At 41.5% G+C, this 19598-nt stretch overlaps 2 protein-coding genes across 2 annotated transcripts; both read right to left on the bottom strand.

Moving 5' to 3' along the window:
• Nucleotides 1–246: 246 nt before the first annotated feature.
• Nucleotides 247–8221, bottom strand: LOC124279584 (tripartite motif-containing protein 45-like). The gene is made up of 4 exons (XM_046715425.1): nucleotides 8032–8221; nucleotides 3205–3251; nucleotides 1260–1407; nucleotides 247–1100 (listed from the first exon to the last, which is right to left on the bottom strand). The coding sequence occupies exons 1-4, from the start codon at nucleotides 8219–8221 to the stop codon at nucleotides 247–249; spliced, it is 1239 nt and encodes a 412-aa protein (XP_046571381.1).
• A 312-nt stretch (nucleotides 8222–8533) lies between these two features.
• LOC124279583 (tripartite motif-containing protein 45-like) lies at nucleotides 8534–19133 on the bottom strand. The gene is made up of 3 exons (XM_046715424.1): nucleotides 19107–19133; nucleotides 18065–18745; nucleotides 8534–8860 (listed from the first exon to the last, which is right to left on the bottom strand). The coding sequence occupies exons 1-3, from the start codon at nucleotides 19131–19133 to the stop codon at nucleotides 8534–8536; spliced, it is 1035 nt and encodes a 344-aa protein (XP_046571380.1).
• Nucleotides 19134–19598: the final 465 nt, after the last annotated feature.

Here is a 19598-nt window from a genome sequence, read left to right as displayed (position 1 = left end):
TCTGAAGGCAGTCTGGGACAGCAACCATCACCTGCTTCTCATTCAACTGTGTTATCGCACCTGGATTTCTATCCAGGGGAAGTTTACTATGGCATGAAAGATTCTTTCTTGTGAAGTATGATTTCACACACTTGTTATAAAAGTCCGTAACAACACATGGTTGTACACAATCTATAACCAGAACTGTAACGTCTTGTAGCAAAGGCTTCTCCTCATCACCCGACACCCTCCCATCTATCGTGTCAACTAGCAGAGAGTTGGCAGACATGTGCCCTGATTCTGGTATGTGACGTCAATCTTCCCCAACTGCAGGTTATCTAAGACCTTCAGGACGTTTTCAGTGCCTGGTGTAAACCCGATGTCTTCTATTCTCCAGGCGTCTGCTGCCTTTGTATCCCTGACATCCTCCATCTTTACAGCTCCAGATTCCCAGGCCTGATACGCGGCATACAGGTCCATCTCACAGTCCGATACCAATGCCTGGTCAATGAACTCACAATGTTGTCTGTACATCTGCATCTCGATCTCTTCCAGCTTCACATCAGCTTGGAGTTGGCCGGCGCATGTCTGTGATATCTTATTCAGTTCATCCAAGAGTTGTGTTTCCTTCTGTTTAATCTTGTTAATGGCTGTCTGGCAGAACAACCTGATAGTTTGAACAGCTGACTCTGTGAATCTATAACTACTTTGGAGTTTCTCCTGTTTTATGTCTACTTTCTTCGACCTCACTTTCAGTCTCTTCTCTATGCCACGTCTCTTCTCCATCAGTGCTGCCTTCATCCCTAGCTTCATAGACTCAATGGGGACGACAGTTTTACAAGCTCTGTGGTAGATGATACAACATGTCTGACAGGCAGCCTTCCCACAGTCTTGACAGTGGAACTCAACTTGGTTACTCTTGTGTTCCTTACACATGATCCTCCGTTTGACCTTTGACCTAGACGACAGGTCACATAGGTCATGGTTCAATAAAGTAGGGGTCACCCGGTGTGTCTTCACACATTTGTCACAGAGGGCCACTTCACACTCAGGACACCACAATGCTGCTGGAGTTGTCTCCCCTAGTTGCTGACAGATCGTACAACAGGTGCTCGAGGTCTCTGTAAACACAAGTTAACGTACTTATTTTCATCACAACTTGTAAAGGCTACTAAAGAAAGCAGGGTATTTTAACACACACAGATGTAAATGTTAAGTCTACCACTGGTTTTAAATACATACATACACATACACACACGCATACCATATTTTCACTTTACCTTGCACAGCGACCTCGGACGTATAGGTGTCAATCAGCCCCTGTATCACAATGCTGGCTTTTATCTGCCCCGCCCACTCCTCCACCGGCCTGCTGGGGTGGGGGACCTTGGTGTCTTGTCGACAGCAGGGACAGGGGATGGTCTTGGACTGTACAGCATCATGTCTGGTTTGGATGTATGAGGTGACACATTTCCTGCAGAATGTGTGATCACACCTCAGTGTACACGGGTCTGTGTACATCTCGAAGCAGATGGAGCATGTCAGGAAATTATCCTTTCCTTTCTTCTCTAGCCCGGCTGTCGCCATCTGTAAGATGCACATGCAGTTTGTGCCTGTTTAGTTTAATACAAATAAATTACGCTTTACTCACTACAGATTCCATAAGCAGCAATGGAAGATCTGAACATACACGCACCTGCATGTGAAGCTGTATACAAACACACTCACACACTCAGACACACTTGAAATATAAACGGATGTCTATCTACCTGTCTTTCTCTCTATCTATCTAACTGTATATACATACATACACACAGAGAGAGAGAGAGAGAGAGAGAGAGAGAGAGAGAGAGAGAGAGAGAGTCTGTGTGTGTGTCTGTGTGTGTGTGTGTTATGTAAACTGCATGTGAGCCTCTGTACCCGAGCAGTCAGACTGGGTACACTGACACCTTTTTAACCTTACCATAGTTACCATATTATTTACCATGCACGTCCGTAGTAATCTTGGGAGCATATTCGTGCACATGGTGCCAATCTGAACTGCTTGTCGTCCAGGATGTTACTGCCACACAGTATCGGAGACAGGTCTTCATCCACGTTCTTCTGCCATATAAGCAGCTACATGATCCTGGACTGACATGTTACCATGACAACGTCGAGCCCCACCTTGTTGTTACTAACGCTGGTGTTGACGTCATGGACTGGCCTTCCCAATTGTATACACATTTGACTGGAACGGTATATCATAGGGAAGTTCGGCCAAAACCTTTATTCCTGCACATGCACATGCACTTCAGGTGTGGAAAACACAACCGACATATCTGCACCGCCATGAATTGGATCATGTACATATATTTAATCTAATCGCTCACCATTAACCTCAACCCTACTCAAAGGCAAACACTGAATCTACACATGGTCGACACGCCCCCTAGCCACCAGAAGTAAGGTATCGCACAAAACACAGTAGGAGGAACGATTGAATGGACACCCTCACCGAAATTATACCTGAACACTGACTTTTACACAAATCAATGAACAGGTCAATGTCAGATCTTATTTACGTCATCATAGTTACCATATTATTTACCATGCATGTACTTAATAATCTTGGGAGCATATTCGTGCCAATGGTCGATCTCAGCCGATTGTCATCCAGGATAATGTTACTGCTATACAGTATCGGACCAGGTTAACAGGGACTCTCGACCTAAACCTACGTTCCTGCCAGATACATGCACTTCAGGCGTGGAGAACACAACCGACATACTGCACCGCCACCACTATACATGGTGTCTATTAACCTCAACCCTTTTCAGAGACAAACATTGACAATGCATATGATCGGCAAGCCCCGCAGCCAACAGTAGTAAGGTATCGCACAAAACATGGTAGGAGGAACGATTGAACGGATACATTCATTGAAATTACACCTGAACACTATTAATCAACTCCACGAATCAGTCAACGACAAAACCTTTGTATAATTGGATTTACCCACTTAGCTCCAGTACTACGTGTTACAACACCAATGCGAGGATATCGTATAAAGTGATAACGAAACTACAAAACTGACGGGGTCTTAGTACTATTAACGCTAAAAACTACCATCAAGGTATATACTGTCACTGACGGGGTCTTATAGTACTAAGACCCCGTCAGTGACAGTATATACCTTGATGGCAGTTTTTAGCGTTACAAGCCCCTGCGAAGTAGACAACTTACCCTCACAATTATCACTGATTTCAAGACGTACTGACACTCGTACATTTCTATTAGATAATGAACAGTTTACAAAACACAATAAATGGTATCAGTTGTCAGTTTAACAATATCTACTTTGCCGAAAATCACAAGCAATGACTTAAGTCTACCTTTCCGGTGGCTGTGTGTTCGTGTGGTTTGTCGCATTCGGTTGAACTCGACCTTTTCCGTAACTGTTCCCTCGGCTGGGCGCGTATTGCCCTTTGTTGACGTGGAGGACGTTTCTGTTTTCTGTGCTTTATGACAAACCTAAAGTCTATGTCTTTTTTCGCTGATTTGCCATTATTGTAAATCTTTGGTTACAAACAGGTGATATGTTTTGAAGGGTATATACGTCAATAATGTCGGCCTCATTAAAAGTATATTTAATGATTCTGAACTCTTGTTAAAGGGAAATATGGATGTGATATGATCTTGGAATCTACAGAATTTAGGACCCACTTTGTTGAAGGTGTGTAAATAGCAAATATTTCTATTGTCTAGGACATCGCAGTGAGGCAGTAAGGGTGTACAAACGGTTATCTGACGACCAGAAAGCTGCAGTGTCCAACTACCTGAAAAGTCAAGACCAGCCGAGGCTCACCTGCAAACCACCGTAACCATGGTTACAAAGACCGACCCAGAGCCAGAATGTGCTTTTGGAAAGGCTCGTTCACAACCCGAAATCCTATCTACTGACAAACCTTTCCATGTCACTCTAAGCTTTAAGCAGTTAATAATTAAATAAACAATTTTATCTTTCGAATTTTGTTATTTTATCTTGTCACAGGTATTCCCACTTGTAAAACCCGGTAAGGGGTCTTTATTCAAAAGTAAAACCTCTAAAACCTCTAACCTCTTGGAAATTCCAAGGTGTTAACTACTTCAATAAAATGGACAAAAATAGGGTTAGGGTTTATAATGTCTGTAAAACACGACCCGGTGTTGGTATGCTTACAAGAATTTCAGATAATGTGTCAACATAACCAAAAGAGAACGTTGATGCATTAAAGTGGCAAAAAAACTAAATGTCCAGTAAAGCAACTTTCAGAAAATCTTTGAAACAACATAAACAATACTGGTTACAATTCTTTCCCTGTTCTACACCTACTCCCTGTGTTTCCCAACTCAGCGGTTTAATCTTTTACACATACGTATACTGAGTTTGAACACGTATCTAAACAGTAAGTGACCGTTCACATGTATTCATGTTCATCCAACTTCTAAATGCCTTCCAAGAACTGAAATGCCAGTGTTGTGTAATTGTTACTTATAACTCTCCCATTGACTTCTCCCACCCGTGAAGGTCCAGGTTAGAATTGATCCTCAGTAGCCCATGCTTGTCGGCTTGTCGTAGGAGGCGACTAACGGGATCGGTTGGACAGGCTGGCTGACTTGGTTGACTCATGTCATCGTATCCCCATTGCAAAGATCGATGTTCATAATGCTGATCACTGTCTGTTCCAGGCTCGATTATTTACAGATAGCCGCCATATAGCTGGAACGTAGCTGAGTGCGGCGTTAAACAAACCATAATCAGCCAACATTGACCTCTCTGAACACTAATTTAAATAGAAGAGAAAAAACACCTTGTTTATTCAAATTCTAATTTTTAAAATTACAGTGACAAAAATAGGTATTCAAGATGTTATACTGACACAGACACATTGAGAAACATATGTTTATCAGGCCGAGGTCAGCTGTTGCTGGCGAGGTGCAGGCGGAGCAGCATTCGGCACATACACGATGTATCAATGTCTCTCGCTCTCTCGGTTCATGATGTTGATCACTGGACTAACCGGTCCAGACTCGATTAGTTACAATATTCCGCCATATAGTTGGAATATCGCTGAGTTGAGCGTTAAACAAGAAACAAACAAACAGGACAGAAATAATTACATCCCCGTGACATTGTGACAATTAAGATCACCCGCATATCAGGCTAATAGATGAATGGTTTTCTCTGCCATTCCAAGTTTCATGCAAAAAGTGCAATATTTTCTATGTACAGAATGGGGATGATTTCTTTTATTAGCCTTTTCTTACCGGATGTTTCATGTTGATAATATGTGTTGTGTCCGACATAAATCAATCCACGATGAGCATATTCAGTGTCAAACATTACGTTTGTAAATTCTCCAGTATGTTTTAGTTATACTGCTTTGCATTTGTTTTGGGAGAAAGTGATGAAATATTCCCCAACTTTAGTGAACAGTTTTCGATGATGCTAGCAAATGATTTGGTACTTCAAATAGAAGTTGAGTTCATGATATCACCTCCCGAGGTATGAAATCTGAACTAGATGTTGCAGCTTTCCTGTTTGCAACTGTCATGTTCCTACACAATGTCAAGCATAAAGTTTAAATGCAACATCCACGATGAAGCTGAAACTCTTGCTACGTTTCACAGAAATCAGCATATAGTAATACCTTTTCCATATAAACATACCTTTTACACAGTTAAAGTTGTAATGCACGTGCATCACGTGATTGAATAATGACAATTCAAGCAAATTCATCGTCCTATTTGGATCATGAATGTAACCGTTTTGTCTAGTCCGGCTCCACGTCAAGGACCACATTGCTACTCAGGCTGAAATGCGACCTAACCTTAGTCAGAAACTATCATCGAACACGAACAAATATCATGCACTACTTGAGCTTAGCTTGGATTGTCAGCTTTAATATTTCACTGGGTGCAGTTAAACAAAAAGCACAAATACCTTCATGTGAACAAGACCCTATTAGGCTATCATGGATATTTTCTCTTTTTTTTTCGCTCATATTTCAGAATTATTACTAGACAGTTTATGTCATGCTCAAGAAACAAAATGCTTCTATATTTTGACAAAGGCTCGACGTATTGCCTTGATAAATCAGATAATATATAGAGGGCACAGACACTCATCTGATATGCTGAAATGATGCTAAACTTTCGCAAAGACAAAATCTCAAGGTTCCTGCAGCTCTTTAATGCAGAATATGCCGCACGCTCCATGGCGATTCCCAACTTGTTTGAATCAGCGAAGTGAAATTGACCAGAGACATGTGAATGAATATAGAGAAAGAAAGACAAGAAAATGTTGCCTCATTTTAACGCCGGGTCAAATGAATTGGCAAACACTCAAGTGTAATTTTAATAATTTTTCCGCGAATGTGGAAAGGGTTTTGTTTAAAATTTTCAGGAATGATCATGCATATGGTTGTTGGGGAAACTGTATCCTTCCTATGATTGTAATCACATATCTTATGAAAATGGATTTCCATGGGTTGTTACAAATATGCTTGACGTCTTTCATAAACAGAGTATGTCCCATTTCACTAACAGCAACAGAAACATACTTTGAACAAACTGACATTTTATGTGATTTCAATTTAATTACCTACAACTTTTTTACCACAAGTATCACCGTCAAAGAATAACTGTCGCTAGCGGAAATATACTTCCAATCTAGACTGACAGTATCTTAGACTGGTATCCCAGATTTGCGATCTCGTCACTGCAATTACATCTATAAAGGTGGAGCCAAATGTTACCAAATTTTCCTTGTCCTCCTCTCTAGAATAGTCTACTGACAGTTTTGGTTTTTCATTAAACCTCATTCCATTGACTTACAACTCGTTCATTCATCGTCATGCAGCTACAAAGAGAAACGAAGCAAAACAGAACCAAAACTGAAATATACATGTGCAATATAATGGTCTGATGAATCGGAAATGTGAACATGGGTGCACAAAATAAAAACGTGACGTCAAGTATTTCAAATGTTAGCATTGCTCTACGAAATAATATAATTTAATACCTGAAATCTCACTAAATTTTTCTTGTCCAACCATATTATCACATGAATTGCTCATCTTCAGGGTCATCTAACGGACAGAAATAAAAACTGCGCACATTCATTTTACTTCCTAACAAGCAATAAAATCTGAAAAGAGAACAATTTGGCATGGGGTGACATTTCAATGTAGTGTCTCCTGTGTATAATATGTGAAAACAGGGATACAGTATACCCTTGACCTCAAGACTTCAATTTGTATACTTTCTGTCATAAGTTTAGACTCACTTGAAACAGTCTAAACTTTTGATGGGAAGTATATTACACTAGTGGGTCTAAACTTTTGGAAAGGAATTATATATGGTTTTAGGAAACATCGTTCAATACTAGAAATATCGTTTGGAATGTGTTTGGGTCCATGCTTTATTGAACGGATGATGAGATCATTCTAAATACACATGCACTGGTGTGGTCATATACACGGAAACATGTACACTTCCGAGTAACAAAACCCTAACCAGCACCGGGTTCGTTATTCCTCAGTTCTATCCAACACAAAATGTTCTTCGTTTTTCGAAAACAAATAATATACCCAGACTCTGTCTTAGCTTTAGTCTATCATAGGAATAAGGGAGAGGAATATTTCCTTGAGGGATTTCTTCAAACTTCAGCTGGTTCAGCACACTGTTGAGATCAAGTAGTCGTTGTGTAGCTCAGGTCATCCAAAGGAATCTCCACAACAGCTGGTGATCTTTCACCTGTTGGACTTTTCACTTCATGCTGGAAACGACCTATTTGAATATTGCATTGTCTGCAATTCACTGACAAAGCTATGCCCATAGGTTTTGGTGAAGACACAAGCCATTCCTGACTAACACCATGCACAGAATGTCATAAACCACAGCTCTGCACTGACTTTCATTCTCTTGATTTTTTATGTCAGACAAACACGTACTCTTTCACTTCCGTGTCTGTGCATAGAAATAAGAAACCGTATTTATCACAGAATATATCACACATGCCTGTCTCACCACCATCTTCTAACGTGAGCAGTTCCCTGACAAACTCTCCCGACTCTGTCAGCTGTATCACCTTGCACGTGTCTCTGTCTACAAACAGGATGTCTCCTGTGCTGGTTGTTGTGATACCACAAGGGTTGGTGAGGGCCTTGTCTCCGGTACGGTTGCGTATCTCCACAATACCCCCTCTGGCGTCAGACATGTCACAGACTTCTTCCTGTAGTCAGACACGAGTATGTTACCCTTGTTGTTGACACACATGTAGCCAGGGATGGTAAACAGTGAGTCGCCATTGTATGTAGTGAGTGACCTCAACACGTGTCCAGCCATGTCCAAGATATCCATGCGTTCGAAAGCACCTGCTGCTAGACAGGAAGGATTCAGAACAGCCAGACTGAAGTATCCGGTACATGTTTTGGTGGTAGAGAGCAGCACCAGGTCAGGGTCACTTCTACCGTTACAATCTGATGGGAGCCTGGGACAGCAACCATCACCTGCTTCTCATTCAACTGTGTTATCCCACGTGAGGGGTTTGCCAGGGAAGTTTACTATGGCATGAATTATTATTTCTTGAGAAGAAAGATTTCACACACTTGTTATCATAGTCCGTAACAACACATGTCTGTACACCATCTACAACCAGGACTATCATATCCCATAGATTAGGCTTCTCATCACCCACCACCCTCCCTTCTCTCGTGTCAACCAGCACAGGAGTTGACAGACATCTGTCCCGGTATGTGACGTCGATTACCCCAAACTGCAGGCTATCGAGGACCTTCAGGACGTTTACAGTGTCTGGTGTAAACCCGATGTGATCTATTCTCCGGGTGGCTGCTGCCTCTGGACATCTGAAATCCTCCATCTTTACAGCTGCAGACTCCCAAACCTGATACGCTTCATACAGGTCCATCTCACAGTCCGATACCAAGGCATGGTCAATGAACTCACAATGTTGTCTGTACATCTGCATCTCGATCTCTTCCAGCTTCACATCAGCTTGGAGTTGGTCGGCGTATGTCTGTGATATGTTATTCAGTTCATCCAACAGTTGTGTTTCTTTCTGTTTAATCTTGTTAATGGCTGTCAGGCAGATCAATCTAATATTTTGAACAGCTGACTCTGTGATTCTAGAATTACTTTGGAGCTTCTCGTTTCGTATGTCTACTTTCTTCGACCTCAACTTTCAGTCTCTTCTCCATGCCAAGTTTCTTCTCCATCAGTGCTGCCTTCATCCTTGGCTTCATAGACTCAATGGTGACGACAGTCTTACAAGCTCTGTGGTAGATGATACAACATGTCTGACAGGCAGCCTTCCCACAGTCTTGACAGTGGAACTCAACACTGTTACTCTTGTGTTCCGTGCACTTGATCCTCCGTTTGACCTTTGACCTAGACGACAGATCACATAGGTCATGGTTCAATGAAATAGGGGTCACCCGGTGTGTCTTCACACATTTGTCACAGAGGACCACTTCACACTCAGGACACCACAAGAACCCTGGAGTTGTTTCCCCTAGTTGCTGACAGATCATACAACAGGTGCTTGAGGTCCTGTAAACACAAAGTACATATGTACTTATTTTCATCGCAATTTGAAAAAGGCTACGAAAGGAAGCAGGGTATTTTTTACACACACATATGTCAATGTTAAGCCTACCACCGGTTTTAAATACACACACACAGGCACAGGCACACGCACACGCACACGCACACACGCATATCATATTTTCACTTTACCTGGCAGAGCCACCTCGGACCTATAGGTGTCAATCAGCCCCTGTATAATGATGCTGGGTTTGATCTGCCCCGCCCACTCCTCCACCGGACTGATGGGGTGGGAACCTTTGGTGTCTTGTCGACAGCAGGGACAGGGGATGGTCTTGGACTGTACAGCACCTGGTCTGGTTTGGATGTATGAGGTGACACATTTCCTGCAGAATGTGTGATCACACTTCAGTGTACACGGGTCTGTGTACATCTCCAAGCAGATGGGGCACGTCAGGACATTATCCTTTACTTTCTTCTCTAGCCCGGCGGTCGCCATCTGTAAGATACACATACGGTTTGTTCCTTTTTAGTTTAATAGAAATTAATTAGATTCAGTACAAGCGGCAATGATTGATCTGAACATACGCGCATCTGTATGTGAAGCTGTACACGAACACGCGCACACACACAGACACATAGTAAATATAAACAGATATCTATCTACATGTCTATCATCTATCTATCTATTTATATCTGAGCAATCAGACTGGGAACACTGACATCTTATTGACTTGATTATTTACCATCCAAGTTCGTATTAATTTTGGGAACATATTCGTGCCAATGGTGCTTATCTCAGCTGATTGTCGTCCAGGAATATGTTACTACCATACAGTATCGGGGCCAGGTTTTCACCCATCATCTTCCATATATGCCATATATGCCTGGCTACATGTTACTATGACAACGTCGAGCCCCACCCTGTTATTACTAACGCTGCTGTTGATGTCATGGACTGGCCTCCACGTTCCCCATTAAGGTATACACAGTGTTTTCTCTGTCAATATTGAACAGTATATTAACAGGGTAGTTCGGCCCAAACCTATATTCCTGCCATGATACATGCACTTCAGGCGTGGATAACACAACCCACATATCTGCGCCGCCGATTCTGAGCATGTATATGTTATCTATTCACTCACCGTTAACCTCGACCCTTTTCTTAAACAAACACTGACAACGCATGACCAACACGTCCCCGAGCCGCCAGTATTAAGGTATCGCACAAAACACGGTAGGAGGAACCATTGAATGGATAGCTTCACCGGAATTACATCAGAACACTGATTATTATTCAACCCAATGAACCAGTCAATGTCAATACCTTTGTATAATTGGATTTACCCACTTAGCTCAAGTGCTACCATGGTTAAAACTGATGACGAAAGTAGACAACCTACCCTCACAATTATCACTGATTTCAAGACGTACTGACACTCGTATATTTCTATCAGATAATGACTGACTGAGTTTGGTTTTACGCCGCTGTTAGCAATATTCCAGCAACATCACGGCGGGGGACACCAGAAATGGGCTTCACTCATTGTGCCCATGTGGGGATTCGAACCGGGGTCTTCGGCGTGACGAGCCAACGCTTTCACCATTAGGCTACCCCACCGCCCCCTATCAGATAATGAATAACATTTGACAAAACACAATAAATGGTAACAGTTCAACAATATGTACGTTACAGAAAATCACAAGCAATGACTTAAGCCTACCTTTCCGGTGTGGTTTTGGGTGTGGTTTGCTGCAATCGGTTGTACTCGACCTTTTCCGTAAATGTTCACTCGGCTGGGCGCTTATCAGCCGTTGTTGACTGAGCATAAAACAAGCCCCCAGTGTTGGTCATGTTTACATTCAACATAACCAAAAGGAAACGTCTTCAGGACATGCACATTGCAGCAGCACAATATCATATTTGTTCATTAAAATGGCAAACAAACATAATGTCCCATAAAGCAACTTTCAGAAAATCTTTGAAACAACATAAACAATACTGGTTACAATTCTTTCCCTGTTCTACACCTACTCCCTGTGTTTCCCAACTAAGCGATTTAATCTTTTACACATACGTATACTGAGTTTGAACACGTATCTAAACAATAAGTGAGCCATGTTATGTATTCATGTTCATCCGACTTTTAAATGCCTTTCAAGAACTGTAATGCATGTGTTGTGTAGTGGTTACTTATAACTCTTGGTCTTCAGTAACCCATGCTTGTCTACCAGAAGATCCGGGTTAGAATTGGTCTGAGTGCGTCGTTAACCAACCAACCAACATTAACTTCTCTGAACATTAATTCAAATAGATGAGAAAATACCGTGTTTATTCAAATTCTAATTCTAAAACTTACAGTCACAAAAGAAGTTATTCAAAATGTTATACTGATACAGACACATTGAGAAACATATGTTTATCAGGCCGAGGTCAGCTGGTGCTGGCGAGGTGCAGGCGGAGCAACACTCCGCACGTACACGGAGTATCAGTGTCTGTCTCTTGCATTCTCAGTTCACTTGTTCCATAGGTATATGTTTAACTGTTGTTTGGCCTCTTTTATGCCTTATTGTCTTAGTGGTGTTGTTTAGCCATTCCCATAGTTACATAGATGCAAACATATAATTGTAACAGAAGTGAGTGAGAGATTATGTTTTAACGCCGCTTTCATTATTGCAAAACACTTTCCACACTGTTGGGGCGGTTGGGTAGTCTAGTGGTTAAAGCGTTGGCTCGTCACGCCGAAGACTCGGGTTCGAATCCCCACATGGGTACAATGAGTGAAGCCCATTTCTGGTGTCCCCCGCCGTGATATTGCTGGAATATTGCTAAAAGCGGCGTAAACCCAAACTCAGTCATTCAGTCAGTTCCAAACTGTTAATCACTTTAAGGCTCCGTTGAAAATAAAGCTGAAACATTTTACAACTTAATCGTGATGTGTAAAACACATACACCAAAACAGTATTGTCACAGACCAAATGTGAAATGCATGCATTTCCAGTACAGTTACGAATATAACTTAAGTTTCGAAGATCTTTTATGTTCAATGGCTATCAAATAGCTAGTTCCCTTCCATTTGTTTGCCCTCGGGGACTATGAGATACAGGAGGCCGGTGAGACGTGTCATCTATTTATATTTATCTCCAAAGATTTAGAGTGACACTGACCATAAGACAATATGACAAAATGGTTTCTACTTTGTTTAAAGACATCGACCAAAGACAAGTGAATGAATATTGACAAAGAAATACAAGAAAATGCTGCATTGGTTTAACGCCGGGTCAAATGAACTAGCAAACACTCAAGTGTAATTTTAATAATTTTCCCCGACAAAACCCCCTGCTGGATTGTTATTATCGGACTGTGGATTGCTACTATAGGACTGTTCCATGTGTGTTTTCAAAAGAAAATATTAGCCTACATGTCATGAATCCTCGAACCGTGCTCCGTTCATCCACATAAAACATGCTTTTGTTTAAGTGGTAATATAGTTACTGTACTAAAAGCAGCTGTTCAACCAGAACGTTACCCAAGATAGTCAATTAAGCGTATGTATCCTTCCTATTATTGTAATCATCTTATGAAAATCGAATTACATGCGTTTTAAAAAATATACATGACAGCGTATACACATTTTCACTAACACCGACAGAAACATACTTTGAACATATTAATAGCACTTTATGTGTTTCCAGTTTAATTTCCCACAAGTTCTATTTTCCAAAAGTATCACCGTCAAAGAATACCTGTCACCAGCTGAAATATACTTCCAATCTGGACTGACAGTATCTCAGACTGATGTCACAAGACTTGTCATCTCGTCCCTGCAATTACATTTGGAAGATACATCTGTACCAGTAAGGGCCAAATGGCACCAAATCCCCTTGTCCACTCTAGTATAGTCTACTGACAATATTTTGTGTGTCTCTCGTCTTCATGCTCATCTGGGGCGGTAGGGTAGTCTAGTGGTTAAAGCGTTGGCTCGTCACGCCGAAGACCCGTGTTCGAATCCCCACATGGGTACAATGTGGGAAGCCCATTTCCAGTGTCCCCCGCCGTGATATTGCTGGAATATTGCTAAAAGCGGCGTAAAACCAAACTCAGTCAGTCAGTCAAACCTGTGTACATCCATTTTATCATAAACTCTCAACAAGCAGTAAAATCGTAAAAAAAGAACAATCAGTCTTGGATTGACACTACAACATTGTTGTCTGTGAAAACAGGCACACAAGGTGTACCCTTGACCTCAAGCCTTAATTATAAATATGGTTCTTGGACACAAAGATCAATACTAAAAAAATATCGTTTGGTGTATTTTTGGACCAAGGCTTTGTTAAAAGGGTGCTAAGATCATTCTAAAGATACAGCACTTGATGCTCAGTGCTTACCAAAGTATTCTAGATGAGGACATGTTTGCTCAAGGTAAAACAACACTGAGCAGGAAAACAATACTGTAATAATGAAAGAAATAGAAAGGCATGTTCTACATAATTATACAAGAAGTCAGGATAAAGGCGTCGTACATTAGGTACCTGGGTGTGTGGTAACACTTGAAGTGATTTAAGACACCTTTCCAGACTGTTTTGTTTCGGATGTGTGATCTAAGAAGACTATGGACACGGGTGGGTGGGTGGACAACCTGTCTCCCGCCAGGTGTGAACCTGAAATACTATGCCACGTGCACGTGTCTTATGTAGCCTTGCATAACTCCAGCACAAAACGCACATTTACCTTCGCAGTTTGTACACAAACCGTATTTACACTAATATAAATGATTGTAATGCAAGAAACTAGTTCTGTTTCTCGGTAAATTTCCCGTTCACAAATATAAGGTCTGGTCATTCTTGATCCTCGTGTCAGAAGACTCACTTACATTCTCTCCATAAAACAAAAAATAAACCAGATATCATCTTGATATGTAATTAGGTTTCCTTCCGACCAATCCATTTTGCAATGCAGATGCTCTAGATCAAGTCTCTTTAAATCTTTGAGTCCACTTGTGTTCCTTTTTAATTTAATTGGACTTATATGTATCTTATAAATCCAGACACTAAGCTTTAGTCTACCATACCTACATCTGGATCCTTTTACTAACGCTTTGTCTCAATAGACATAATTTGGATAGTAACAAATAATCCCATTGAAACTGAAATTGAGCTGTAGTAAGATGGGAGATCCTGAACCCGATTCAGATTTTCTAGAAGGTTACATTACTTATGACGAATTATTGATGTCGCTGAAAAGTATGAAAAACAACAAAGGTCCCGCTACAGATGGTTTTACTGCAGAATTCTTCAAGATTTGGGTTATTTTGTGTTGCGGTCAATCAATAGTGCTATCGACATTGGCGAGTTATCCATTACACAAAAATTAGGTGTATTCCTAAGGGTGATAAACAATGTGTAGACCAGTTAAGGTTGGTGGACTGGGTATGATTAATATATTTGAATATGTCCGAGCTTTGAAGGTGACTTGGATGAGAAAACTAGTCACTAAAGATGGCAAGTGGAAATATATTTTAAATGTTAGTTACTGTAAATGTAGTGAATTTGATGAGCATGGCAAAGGATTTTTTTTTACAAAATTGTCAGAAATCTAAAAAATCCCTTCTATATTGATTGTTTCAATGCTTTTTATGATTTTTCAAGTAAAATTAAACCTGACAATTTTGAAGATTTCTTGTCTGATCATATATTTTATAATAGCAATATTGTTATTAATTAGAAAACATGTTTTTATGAAGGGTGGTTTCAAAGGGGTATCTCTCAAATTTGTGATCTTGTTGATGAACATGACAATTATCTGTCATTGGTTGATGTTAATGAAATGTATCAGCATAGAATTCTCCATAGAATTTTAACTACTGACTCTGTTTTTGACTTGCTCATATTATTTCGAAAATATAACTTGTACAAATGCATGCTCAATTCTGCTTCACCAAATATTGCTCAGTTCAGAAGTAAGTTGAGATTGAGATACAGTATTGAAAAATGTATTTTCTTTTACAAAAGCTGTAACACCGAATTTTATTCTAAATGGCTCTTGTATCATGACTTATTCAAAGACGACTGAATTAATTATATTCTTAATTAATTTGTTTGATAATTAGAAATAATCTTGTGTTTGTGTGAATGGTGAGTGGATGGTTTGTCTTGTTTCGTAAAAACTTACACCTGTATCCCATTAGATTGCTGCATGTCTTCTGACTGAGCGGTTCCCTGACTGCTGAGTCTTGAGTGTAACAGGGTTTCAGAAATAAAATTTAAATTACGAAAAGAAAAGAAAAAAAGAGACTTCCCACGTGCACTTGCATTTACATTCACATTTTGTCCACAGCAGCACCGAATTACCGTATTTACACTAACACAATGTAATGCAAGAAATGCTCTAGATGAAGTTCCTTTTCATTTTAATTGGAGTTATATGTATCAGATGGTATAATAAAGCTTTGTCTCTGAATATCCATAATTTTGATAGCTACAAATAATCCCAATTAAATTGAAAAAGAGCCCAAAAAAGAATGTGAGGAAATCTAGACTTGCGTCATTTAGGGCTTCGGCATTGCAGATGGCGCTAAGCAATCGGGGAAATAATGGCTTTGAGACAGCCTACTGCAGCTGGATCGGTGTCCATTCACCTTCTATGTTAAGATTACATTGTCCTTCCGTCTAAGTATATCTATAACCACTGTCAACACTCTCTATAACCACTGTCAACACTGATGTGTTTCACCCAGTCATCATACTCCATTTATTTGCTAGAAATGACATATAACTGCATATGGTATGTCTGTACTGGACAATATAAACTATATCCGCAGATCCTCAAGATCACGTGTATCGATACTGAATACTCTGAGAGGAAGAAACTGTAAAATTGACCAATCTTTGGGGTTTCCTTTGCCCAGGACGTTTATACTTCAGGTAGCAGGAAAGCTGACCTTGTCAAAGTCCATCCGTATATTAGTCTATATGTCTCCTGGGTTTCATGCATACTTGAAACGGAGAGGTATATTTCCTTTGGGGATTTCTTTACATTTAAGCTGTGCCCGGGACGTTTTATACGTCAGGTACCGCCAGGTTCAGCACACTGTTGACATTAGTAATTGTTGTGTAGCTCAGGTCATCCTAGGACTCTCCCAATAGCCATATCCACTGGTGTCTTTCACCTGGTGATCATGTGGACTATTTCACTTCATTCTTGAAATGGGGGGCGGTGGGGTAGCCTAGTGGTTAAAGCGTTCGCTCGTCACGCCGAAGACCCGGGTTCGATTCCCCTCATGGGCACAATGTGTTAAGCCCATTTCTGGTGTCCCCCGCCGTCATATTGTTGGAATATTGCTAAAAGCGGCATAAAACTAAACTCAGTCAGTCAGTCAGTCAGTCATTCTGGAAATGACCTATTTGATTACTGCATGTGTGCAATTCACTGACAAAGCAATGCTCATACAGTTGGTGAATACACACACATTTCCAGACTAACCCCATGCACAGTATATAACGAACCGTCAGTGACAAACGCTTAAACCACAGATCTGCACTGACTTTCATTCTTTTGTTTTCTATATCAGACAAATATGTACTCTTTCACTTCCGTGTCCTTGCATAGAAAGAGGAAACCGCATTTATCACAGAATACATCGCACATGCCTGTCTCATCATCATGTTCTATCGTGAGCAGATCCCTGATATAATCCCCTGACTCTGTCAGTTGTATCACCTTGTGAGTGTGCCTGTCTACAAGCAGGATGTCTCCTCTGTTGGTAGTTGTGATACCACAAGGGAAGGTGAGTTCTCCGTCTTCGGCAGGGGCGTATCTCCATACAACATCCCCCTCTGACGTCAGACATGTCACAGACGTGATCCCCATGTCAGACACGAGTAGGTTGCCCTTGTTGTTGACACACATGTACCAGGGGTATGTAAACAGTGAGTCATCATTGTATGTAGTGATTGATCTCAACACGAGTCCAGCCATGTCCAGGATATCCATGCGTTCCCAAGTACCTGCTGCAAGACAGGAAGGATCCACAACAGCCAGACAGCGGTATGCACTACGTGTTTTGATGGTTGAGAGCAACAACAGGTTAGGGGTCACTTCTATTGTTAGAATCTCATGGGAGTCTGGGACAGCAACCATCACCTGCTTCTCATTCAACTGTGCTATCCCGATTGGAGAGTTATCCAGGGGAAGTTTACTATGGCATGAATGATTATTTCTTGTGAAGAAAGATTTCACGCACTTGTTATTATAGTCCGTAACAACACATGCCTGTACACCATCTACAACCAGAACTGTCACGTCTTGTAGGAAAGGCTCCTCCTCATCACCCGCCACCCTCCCATCTACAATGTCATGCAGCACTGGAGATGGCAGACATGTACCCTGATCCCGGTATGTGACGTCAATCTTCCCCAACTGCAGGTTATCTAAGACCTTCAGGACGTTGTCAGTGTCTGGTGTAAAGATGACGTCATCTATCCTTGTGTCTGCTGCCTCTGTATCCCTGACATCCTCCATCTCTACAGCTCCAGACTCCCAGGCCTGATACGCGTCATACAGGTCCATCTCACAGTCCGATACCAAGGCCTGGTCAATAAACTCACAATGTTGTCTGTACATCTGCATCTCGATCTCTTCCAGCTTCACATCAGCTTGGAGTTGGTCGGCGTATGTCTGTGATATGTTTTTCAGTTCATCCAACAGTTGCGTTTCTGTCTGTTTAATCTTGTTAATGGCTGTCTGGCATATCACCCTGATAGTTTGAACAGCTGACTCTGTGATTCTAGAACTACTTTGGAGTTTCTCGTGTTTTATGTCTACTTTCTTCGACCTCACTTTCAGTCTTTTCTCCATGCCAAGTCTCTTCTCCATCAGTGCTGCCTTCATCCCTAGCTTCATAGACTCAATGGTGACGACAGTTTTACAAGCTCTGTGGTAGATGATACAACATGTCTGACAGGCAGCCTTCCCACAGTCTTGACATTGGAACTCAACACGGTTACTCTTGTGTTCCGTGTACGTGATCCTCCATTTGACCTTTGACCTAGACGACAGGTCACACAGGTCATGGTTCAATGAATTGGGTGTCACCCGGTGTATCTTCACACATTTGTCACAGAGGGCCACTTTACACTCAGGACACCACAAGGCCCCTGGAGTTGTCTCCCCTAGTTGCTGTAAGATCGTACAACAGGTGCTCGAGGTCTCTATAAACACAAGTTAACGTACTTATTTTCATCACAACTTGGAAAGGCTACTAAAGAAAGCAGGGTATTTTTAACACACACAGATGTAAATGTTATGTCTACCACTGGTTGATCTGCCCCGCCCACTCCTCCACCGGACTGCTGGGATTGGGGACCTTGGTGTCTTGTCGACAGCAGGGACAGGGGACGGTCTTGGACTGTACAGCATCTGGTCTGGTTTGGATGTATGAGGTGACACATTTCCTGCAGAATGTGTGATCACACCTCAGTGTACACGGGTCTGTGTATATCTCCAAGCAAATGGAGCACGTCAGGAAATTATCTTTTACTTTCTTCTCCAGCCTGGCGGTCGCCATCGGTAACATGCAGTTTGTGTCTTTTTAGTTTAATACAATCTATCCATCTATCTATCTACCTACCTACCTTCCTGCCTATCTACCTATCTCTCTATCTATGTGTATATACATACACACATATATGTGTGCGTCCATGATAATGTTACTGCCATACAGCATCGGGACCTGGGAGGACGTCCTTCTGCCATGTATGCAGCTATATGGTCCTGACATGTTACTATGACAACGTCGAGCCCCACCCTGTTGTTACTAACGCCTCCCCGTTGCCTATTAAGATATATACAGTGTTTTCTCTGACTGTCTATATTGAACGGGATATTAACAGGGAAGTTCGGCCAAAACCTACATTCCTGCCAGATACATGCACTTCAGGTTTGGAAAACACAACCGACATATCTGCACCGCCACGACTCGTAGCCTGTACAAGTTATCTAATCACTCGCGGATACCCTCGAACTTCTCAAA

The sequence above is a fragment of the Haliotis rubra genome, unplaced genomic scaffold, assembly GCF_003918875.1.
Source record: "Haliotis rubra isolate DU_JTF1 unplaced genomic scaffold, ASM391887v1 Scf252, whole genome shotgun sequence".
NCBI lineage: Eukaryota > Metazoa > Mollusca > Gastropoda > Lepetellida > Haliotidae > Haliotis > Haliotis rubra.
This window is presented reverse-complemented; position numbering and strand designations above follow the sequence as displayed.